The sequence below is a fragment of the Sitodiplosis mosellana genome, unplaced genomic scaffold (assembly GCF_009176505.1).
Source record: "Sitodiplosis mosellana isolate CC-2019 unplaced genomic scaffold, AAFC_SMos_1.0 Smas_scaffold_2639, whole genome shotgun sequence".
In the NCBI taxonomy this organism is placed as follows: Eukaryota; Metazoa; Arthropoda; class Insecta; order Diptera; family Cecidomyiidae; genus Sitodiplosis; species Sitodiplosis mosellana.
The window spans coordinates 325-10,905 of NW_022597881.1; the positions used below are offsets into that span (position 1 = coordinate 325).

At 36.3% G+C, this 10,581-nt stretch overlaps 1 protein-coding gene and 1 long non-coding RNA gene across 2 annotated transcripts; both read left to right on the top strand.

Moving 5' to 3' along the window:
* Positions 1–629: 629 nt before the first annotated feature.
* LOC129571493 (uncharacterized) lies at positions 630–1,370 on the top strand. Its single transcript, XM_055451294.1, has 3 exons — positions 630–872; positions 959–1,291; positions 1,362–1,370. The coding sequence occupies exons 1-3, from the start codon at positions 630–632 to the stop codon at positions 1,368–1,370; spliced, it is 585 nt and encodes a 194-aa protein (XP_055307269.1).
* Positions 1,371–1,374: 4 nt separating this feature from the next.
* Positions 1,375–2,456, top strand: LOC129571492 (uncharacterized). Its single transcript, XR_008688290.1, has 3 exons — positions 1,375–1,538; positions 1,635–1,962; positions 2,136–2,456. It is a non-coding gene; the product is annotated as an uncharacterized LOC129571492 (long non-coding RNA).
* The last annotated feature ends 8,125 nt before the right edge of the window (positions 2,457–10,581 follow it).

Genomic DNA, 10,581 nt, shown 5'->3' on the forward strand with positions numbered 1-10,581 from the left:
ACAGCGTTTGAGAAAGTTCTTCAAAATGCGTTGCTACGAATTGAACCACATGTGTCTGTGTGGAGATCTCGAGTTGGACGAATTATTCGATGGTGACGACATCAAAAATGCCATCAACTACACATAGAACCGGAGAGATTCAACGCGTGGCAATGCAAATGCCATACGGAAATTGGAAATACTGTTGGCGGAGCTGTATTGGATTGGAGCACCTCACAGACCAGATGATCCACACCCATTCAACATCAGAGAATTCGTTGAACTCAATTGGTTCCAAGCATTGCGCATGTTCATTAATATACAGCGCGAAATTCATAACTTTCACCTCGCGTTTGCCAATCTACGCCAAACTTGGAATCTGTTCCGAAAATATCCGCTCTATGTGCATCAGCCAGAATTTCCAGAGCCGCCTGAAATCACCACCTTCACAGTCATTTCGAAGTGCACATTCCAGCGCCGACACGTGAAAATTGATACGGATGCATTGTACAACATTTTATGTGGCATTAAGGCAATGCCGCGAACAAAAGGCACTCGTGTCTTACGAAACGGCGAATACCAACAGCGCTGGATCTCACAGACTGAATTCAAGGAGAGAGAAGCGTCAAGGAGAGCGTTTGTTTTTCAACATGGACGAAATTATCAAGCTGGTCAAGAATAAAAAGGAATTCGGCGATTCGATTATATCAGATGGTGTGTCAGCGTCGGTGTTATTCAAATTGCTGAAACAGAGCAAAACTGTTACTGATGAAGAAGAGGTCGAAACCAAACGAAAATATTTCGCAAACGAATTCGCGTATGCATTGGAAATTGAGTCAGGCATGCGAACCTTTATTGCGTCGGTCCGCCTCGATCTACAGACCGGCGAAGAGGTAAGTATTTACAAAACGAAAAAAGGAAGAAGAAGAAGAAGAAGAAGAAGAAGTATTAATTCACTTTTGTTGCATTTTATTTACAGACCAACGAGAAGATTTCGTTCAAACAATACCACCAGAAATCGAAGCAAGATGCGCGCAACATTAAAGCCGAACGAATGACACGAGTCTTCACGTATGACGAACAAGCAGACCTCAAACGTATCGCCGCAGAGATTGGCCAGACACCATCGCCACGGAACATCTCTTGGCGCCATTACATCGAACATCGCCTGCGAATGTCCCAAGATGGTATCGCGGCATACAGTCAGAAAAACTATGCACGCTTACGTTTGGACAAACACATTGAATGGCGTCGTGCAATTGATCTCATCGCCGGTAAGCTGGTACATTTCAAGACAGCTATCATCAAACGAGTGTTACAAATGCAACGGAAAATCATGCGTACATGGGAGGGAATGCGCGATCAAGGTGATGCTATTGCAGCCATTCTAACCCAACGAAATTCAGGACGTTTGGTGTCAAAGAAGCAACGCTTCTTCAAAACCTGGCAACCAAATGCTGCTGAAAACGCTGGAACAGAAGACGCGGCACAATCACGCAAGTTGCTCAAATCACTTTGGCATCGGGACATATCAGCAGCCAAACTGATCATGTACAAAGGTTCATTATCTATTAATATTTCATTTGAAAATTGGATTCGATTTGGTTTTCGCTTAAATTAATTGTTATTTGTGTGCTTGTTTTCTATTTACTTAGGTCTTTGCACGCTGCTTGACATTCCGATACATCCAGCACTGCTGCAACGACCAGATGACGACGGCGTTCCACTTAATCCATAATTCAAAATCCAGCGTTTAGCATTAAAGTTTTTTTTAACAAATATTTTCTAATAGTTTATTAGAGTTCTCAAGCCTTGCACTTAGTGGGCTATTTTAAGGTTTATAAGGTGTCTAACTTTATTTACCGCAGTACATGAGTGGTTTTATAGACGTTATTTGATGATCAGAATGAGTCGTGTTCATTTTCCGGTTTGACAATGTCGCCGCATTCTTTGGATATGACTTGTTCAATGCATCATATCACGGTAAGTAGAATTTGTTCAACGCTTCGGAGCGAGAGTTATTTAGACATTCGAATGGAAAAGCAGTCTTTTTGCTTCGGGAGGTGTGAATATCGATTGCTCCGTTGTGTGAACACCACTAATTGATACAGAATTTTTTCCTCTTTAATTTAAAATCTACCATTTTTCTTTTTCAGGTTATGAAAAACACCCTAATGCACCCCTGTTATTCTTCGTCCAGAGAACTTAATATTTTTAACCATTTATGCAAGCATACTCTATTTTTTCAAAAACCAATTCGTTCAATTGAAGTATCGGGCGCCGCCAAATGTACAAATGATTAGTTCACCAATTTGGACAAACATACTCGCCTTTTCTAACAACCAAAGTCAGAAAAACATACTCCTGTTTATTGGTATTCTAAACTAACAAAATACATACTCTTGTTTAACGCAAATCAAGGTCTATGATTTGAAATAATATATTTTGTCTGGATTGAATTAAAACTACGGTGAGTTTGGAAATGAATAACATTTTTTTAAAACTGATTCATGAAACGAAAACATACATATGCGCAACGTAACAAAAATATTTACTGAACTGCCGCCAAGAAAGAAAATTCTCAAAAGTGAATCTTGAATGAGCGCTGTGTTGAAGCAAATCATGAATTTACGTACACGTACCGATACTCATGGTTCACTGCTGCTGCTCAAACATTCATGATTCACTTTTGCGTGTTTGCTGTTTTATGTTTCGTTTCAGAATGTTTATTCCTGTATTGCCATTTTCATTCTCACAGCCTCAATTATGCTACGATTAAAACACCATTCCATGTAGTGCTTACGATAATAATTTGATTAGAAACATCAAATTAATCAAATCCCTTAAATTTACAAGCTTCAAGAACGCAGAGCGGAGAGAAGCGACGATCTACGGTCTTGTTTATGTTTTCTAACACGACAATGTTCGACACTGTATTAAATACACTTATCAATGCAGTTCCAATGCGTTGCCGTCAAAATGTGTGGCGTTGTTGGTTTGACGTTTAATGATCGAGACTATCTCGGTGCTTTCGTCAATTTCGCATCGAACTAATATGTATGATTTGATTTGAGACTCATTTTATTTTGGCGGATCATTGTGCAACAATCTATTGATAAGTTGAAATCATAAACAAATGTCGAACAAATTGAATTCATTTTTGTATTGTCATTTAACATTTTTAATTTAAACGTAAAGAAGAAGCACATTGAACTTTTGATCTCACTTGATTTTTTGTTTTATTATGGTTAATTTAACCATTGAAGATTCACTGAACAAATTATAACAAAACTGTAGTTTTTTAAGTCGAAAACCCTCCACACATTTAAAATTTTGGCCAGCTTTTGCCTAGATTTGAAAAGAATTCTGCCCGTCCTTTTGATCCCTTTCCGACCAAAAGTTAGGCCTTGAACAAAAGAAATCTGGGCGCTTTAATTATAATTATATAATTATTGATCATCTCTTCATTCCGCTACTGCGTTGTTTACTCAATGTTTATTGATTGAAAGCAAAAACTGGTATTAATCCTTTGACTATGCAATGAAATAACTAATGTTTTTAGAATATTTATTTTCCACTTTATTCATTCCATTCAATGAAATTATTCTGCATTGCATAAAAATTGAATGTTTTCTTTGGAGAAGAGTCCATACACATACTTTCAATTAAATTTTCGTTCATTCCAACCAATGCAAATAATGAGAATATCTCGCTTCCTCCCAAAAAGTCAATATATTTGATGTAGAAAAATGATCAACAACAGTCCATATCCCATAATACCATTACTTTTGCTTGTGAACATTTGATTTGAAATATTGAGAATAATGTTTCAAACATGTTCAGAACTCATGTAAACCAAAGCCAACTCGCAATGAGATTTCCATCGCACCAAAAAAGACACAGTCGCTTCGGTTTCCGATTCAACGTCAAATGGTTTTCAGTAAAGGATCTAGTCAAAAATGAACTTTCATTACATTCAAGAAGAACTTCCATTCTATACAAGAAAAAAACAACAAATTCATTTGTTCGGATCGGATCAAACGAGCGACTATTTTCATTCGTAGAACGGCCAATAACGATTCCATTGGGCATTTGTTCTGTTTGAGACTGAGTTTTGTTGGGTCTGGTTAAAGTATTGATCAAGACCTTTTATAAAGCATAAGTTTACCATATTTTCGTTGCTTTTTCTCAGTCTCATTTTGTGATTGCAGCTCATTGTCGCTGTCTGAAACCTTCTCCGAGATCAAGTCGAATTGTAAACGGGGCGAATCGAAGTCTAATGTTTGCAGTTCAAAGTCACACACTTGAATTGATTGTACTAAATCGATTGTACAAAACAAATCATCGATTAGACCAAATCCTTTGTTTCTTCAAACCATTTCATTTACTTATACCTTCCGAAGAGCATTTGATTATGGTGGACTTCGTTTCATCTCGAATTAAGCCTCAGCATCCCGAACTGTTCGAACACTTTCTCAACATTTGATTCAAGCTTTTTGATGAAAAGTTTTTCTACACAAACCAAAAGCGCAGGTAATTGGAGTAAAGACTGAATGAGTTCATCTTTTATAAATGTCATTTAATGCAGCAAACGTACTTTCATTCAACAGAAATAGATTTGAATTTTTGGGAAAAAAGGAGACATTGATTGAATATCGATGTTTAAATTTGTGTGAATTCAAATGTATTTTTAATTCGCATATAAGCACCGATCGCGTCGAACAATATGCATTTGAAATGCACAATGATCTTTCGTCGAATGCTCGCTGCCTCACAGTCTGTCTTCTTTAGCTAATTCATATGATAATGGACTCAAACTCCCGAATCACAATAAAAAAAAAATTTCAAATTACTGTCATCAAGAATTTACCATGAAATTTTCCAGCAACAGAAATGCAAACTCATAAAATATTGGTTATTTTTATGAAATTATTCTGGTGTAGTTCACTTTCTTCAAGAACTTCAATCGACATTTTTTTCAATCATTTCAATAGCATTTTCAATCAATAAACAGTTGAGCTTTGGTGGACTGAGAAATAATTTATTTTTTATCAAAACCGTTTGATTCATTTCAAAAACTACGATTTTGCAAATTGTTCAATGGGATCGATCACCTAAATGACGAAAAATGCATGGAAGCAAAATGATTTCGAAATTTCACTAGGCTTGTTCAAAAAGGTCTATTGATTCAAATTGTGGATTGGATTTTTGAACGAAAAATGAAATGAATGAAACACAGTATTTTTTCAATGAAATACGCCGTAAAATGCAAATCTGTCTCGAAAATTGACGATTGTTAAACTATCTGTTTATTTCAAAATGACATTTTTATGCAAAAAAACTCACAATCGATCGATGTTTCTTGTGAGTTTGGCTGAATTATTTCAGAAAAAAAGTCTGAACAAAAAACTTAGCAAAAAGAACACTCGACTCAATGACAAGACTGCCATTATTTCCATCACAAGTTTTCAACATATTCATAATAATTACCTTACCTTGATTAGCGAAATTTATTTATTGAAAATGAAATTTAATTCAAATTAAAAATTTGGATTTAGTAAGAAGAAGTTTTATGCTTCGAATAAGTGCAAGCGAAAAAAAACACTAGACATTTTTTTGCGACGGCATTGTGTGCGACGTTCTCACAGGGATCGGATTTCATTCCTCGAAACCAAAAAAAATGCCGCCGGAAGTGACTTCAAATATGGCGTGCGAACACGCGGTTTTCTGTAGACAACACGTTTTTATATGGAATTTTCCGTCGGCACGGTTTTTTCGCTTAAAAATTTATTTTTGATTCTCATTTATTTTCTATGATTTTTCTTCGCTTCTAAACAGATTTTGAATGAATTTATTTCTGTGTCATTTTTTATGCTATTGAAATAGGGCTTACAATATAATTTTCACGTAAAATTATTTGAAACCAGCCTCATTGTGCTTTTTCACAAAAAAATTATGTATTTGAAAAAGAATCTACGAAATATTTCACCAAATTCGCTTAGAAATTATTGTTTTATTTGAATGATGTTGAATTTATCGACTGTTCGATACAGGAAAATAAAAATGGCAGCGGAAAAAATATGGACAAAAATCGAGCTGATACAAAACGAACCGATTCCTCTGAAAGATAAATTGCGAATGACGCGAAATAAGATTTGCTCTTCTCATGAACAGCACGAATCGCTTGAGTATGCGTGTATTTGTTTCGTTCGAATTGCTCCTTAACTTCATAAGTCACGTTCTGAATTCGCGAGGAACGACGAACGATGCAAAGCGAGACAAGGCGTGATGTGTGTATGTGTGACACAAGCTTTGGTGGCGAAATCATTCTGGGCCGCGACAAATGAAGCGTATGAGTTTGCGTGTCTTTGTGCACCACACAAACACATCAGCAATGTGATCACCATGGCAAATTGGGCAAGCACGACGACAAGCGAGAAATCCGCGCCATATTGAAATGAGTGAATGATTTGGCCCATCAAAGAGAAAGGCGGTGAACGAAGCATATTGGAAATTGAACTCCGAACAGTGTTGCCACTGTTTGCTTTCGAAACATTGGTGCAATGATTTTTGAAGCAGTTCAATTCTTTCGAATTCTTGAAAAGTGGAAAATTCTTCATACATGAATGGCATCCAACATCGATTCAATTGCAATTAAATTCGTTATTTCCTTCTTTTCAATGTGAAATACTAATTTGGATTTTTTTTCACGAAAAATTCTTCGAACTTATACAAATAGCTACTCAAAAATACTAAACTAAATGGCTTGTTTTGGTGACCAAAAGCTGACTTATTTTATTTATTTCGAAAATTGAATGAAAAACCTTATTTGCAATTCATCTCAGCATTTGTTTGCTTTTAAATGGTAAATTTATATAGAACTCAATGAAACTGCATTTGAAATGATTGTCTTCTCGGAGCAGTGAAACATTAAGAAAATCAAGCGAAAACAGATTCGTTCCATTATGTGATGTTCCCAATTAGATTACTCACCAATTCAAAAGAAGATTCATTTTTTTATAACGTCAAAATCGATTCGCCTCATTTAGTGTTGGCCGTCGAACACTTTCGAATGCTTGTTCGTTCGTTTAACATTAATTTTGTTCGATGTTCGGTCCGAACGAATTTTTTTACATTAGAATGAACAAAATAATTTATTTTAAATCATGTCGAACGAACGAACGTTCGAAGCCAACACTCGCCGCGAAATATTTGAATTGGTTTCTCTAAAACACTTGAACCATTGGAAATGTAGCAGATGAGAGCCAAGCGCATAATTTATGTGATGCAAATAATTTTATATACGACTTCAACTGGTTTGCATGAAAATTTTTGTTGTAATTATTGTTTTCTACTGACAAACATTTATTTGAACCAAAAAATCGCTTTTACCATTTACATTTACAATGAATTCAAAATGAACCGATCACATCGACAGAAAAATCACGAATGCCAACGAAAAGCATGTCGCCGTTTGTTGTGACTCGTTCTTCATATTGGTATCACAGCGAATTGCGATCGTGCCTCTTTGTGAAAGTGGAGGGGAACCTACACATTCCGAACGTACACGATTGACAATACGAAGCAGAACAAAGCAAAGGGAACGAATCGCATAAACGGAGCTTCATTGGATGAAATCAGCATGAACCAAATTAAACGGAAAAATTTAGTGTGAATGAAACTTCACCGCCATATTGAAATGGAAACTCCCTTGAATATGTTTATGTAGTTGTAAGGTCTCACACATACATACATACACTAGTTCACTTTTATTTTGAAAGTATTTTCGGTTCAAATTTATTGCACAATATTCAGGAAAAAAATACATATGGGAATTCTAAATCGATTCAATTGATTGAACATGCATAAAATCAAACTATTTTTTCCACACTCAATGTATGAAAAGCAAAAAAAATTTACATTTTTCATCAGTTTATATCACCATTATGACGCAAGAAAATTTTAAAATCTGCATCTTCCTTCTGTGACTCCAAATTGTCTCCGTCATTCACACAAAAAATGCAAAAGCCACGTTTTTCGAAATGTCAAGCAAAATTTTACGTAGCGATGTTGCGGTGGATAAATTTACAAACCATTTTTGAATTATTTCGTTACCAAACTTGAGATTAAATTAACCAATCCCATTCTTTTCAATATAAATTCATTTTTTCTCCCAAATTTCTTTCGATAAAAAGATAGACTGTGTTTTCTTGAGAAAATAAGTTTATTTTGCACGTTTTTTTGTGGATAGAAATCTAAATTTTTTCAAAGAGAACAATTTTTTGGCGATGTAAATTGACTGTTTATGTAGAACTTTTTGAAAATAGAAACACAAATCGAAAATATTTGCAATTGTGGCTACGTAATGAGTTTGATTTTTTATCGGTGTCTGAATTTGAGTGTTGATTCTAAATCCGATTCGATCCTCGTCAATTCGACGTTGGTTCAATTTGCACGTAGCACTTGAACGCGACGACCATCGATCGATGCTTCCCACTTGTTGCCCAATTTTGCCTTCAAATAGTCGAATTCTGAGCCATCACTGACCGAAAAGCCGTAGCTCATTATTTTCAGCTTATTCAACAGGCGAATGGTTGAGTCGATCGGACACCCAGGGCCAAAAAAGTTGAGCTCGACTAACAATGGCAACGCTTGAGCGATTTCGGTCAAAGTGTAATCGCTAACAGCGTCTGTGTTTTCACTAGATCAACGCAAATTGACTTTGGTGATTGATTGATGTCGCTTGAGAAAATCCGTCAATTCGTCGACCCAGCTGTAAATGTCCAAATCCATGGTGATTTCTTTGAGCTGATCGAACGAGAGTTGAATTGTTGACACCCACTGTGTGATGTCACCATAGCTTTTGAAAATGATTTCCAGTATTTTCACCGTGCTAAAATTGACCACGTCACCGTTGAAAGTGGTAAAATCAACAGGATGACCACACAATTTGAGACTTTCCAACTGTGGCAATATTTCGCTTGGAACCCGGAAAAATCTCTCCGAATAAACCCGATTCAACGACAAGCTGCGCAGTTGCGGATTGACATGCACCACTGCCAAAATGTCTTTGGCTGAAATCTTGCCACCACCGACAAATGCCAAATGCTCCAAATTGGGGATGTGTTCGGCAAATGATTCAGCATCAAACCAATTGTTAATCAAATCCAACCGTCGCAATTCCGGATACCAATCGTTAAACTTCGTCATTCTCGTTCCCAAATGACAACCGGTGAATGAAGCTTTTTGGACGTTTGAAAATGGCTTTTTCATTGCTGATTCAAAGGCGAATTTGAAAATTCCATGGAATGTAATTTCGACCAACGATTCATAGCAGAACACATTAGCGTAGCGAAGCACTTTGACGGGAGCCGGACGCAATTGTTTCAAATAAACAATATGAAGTCTCGAAATTAAGTGACCGTAGCACCGTAACAAACGCAATGATGTTTGCAGGTCGTAGGTAATGATCCATTCATTCCCAGTGATTGACAAATAATTTGGATACAGACTAAGAATTCGAAAGTAAAACTTTTCCTTCCCAAACTTTCGTGCGAACGCCAAATCAGCGGCCAGTTTCAATTATGTGTTCGTATGAGCGATGTTCACAAGGTCAGCGACGGTCAAATGCTTGAAAATGTGCTCAAGACAGTCGACGTTGATATCTGTGAGCTTCAATTCATTCACGGGACGTTCATCACCTCTATCTTCCCCCATTTTGAATGCGACCCTCTAGACTGCAAGAAGAAAAATGTTTGAATTATTGAATGTTAGGAAAAACCATGCGGTGCACTGCCCATACAAACGTGCCGGGGCGCGTAGTGCTCTACGTCATGTAGTTTGCATAACGTAGTTAGGGCGCGTAGTATTATTGCACCGCTATGAGGAAAAACAACTGAGGCTGTTTAAATTTTGAATTGAAAAGGAGACGAACAAAAAATATGAACAAAATGTATTGTAATTGAATGAAGGAACATGCGACAAAAATGATTCAGCTCATATTTTAGATCACTTTTTGCCATCAAATTTATTGCGCAATAGAATTGCACATGTTGTGAGTCCCAAACCAAGAGTCACATGGAAATCGTTCAAAATGACAAATATTACGCACCTCTCGAATGGCGACTTTATCAATTTTTATCCGCTTAAAAAGCTCGAAACTGTTTACACTTGTGATTTCGGAATAAAATTGTCGAATTAATTATGTGAAAACACTTTTCTTCCCAATTTGATCAACTCATGAAATTGTAATGCTGAAAATAAATATGCCGAGCACGGTTGAAAAATTAAAATTTTCATTTTCCGTTTACTCCGGTGGCTGTGGTGTGCTGAAGCGGTCTACCAATACACATGCAATCACTACCATCATTTGGTGAAGGCATGTCCATGGAAGTGAGAACTCTAATTGCGAATAAAGTGTTGTCGTTGTGCATTTCGAATTTCTCTCCGAACTTATTACACTTGCGCAACAACCAAAGTAATTTGATTTATTTTGAGTCAAAATTATTCATTGATTAAATTCTAAAATTCAATTATTAAACAAATGTACGAAAAATTGTCAATATTTATTTGTTCAAATGAATTTTTGTCGTTTGTCTTATG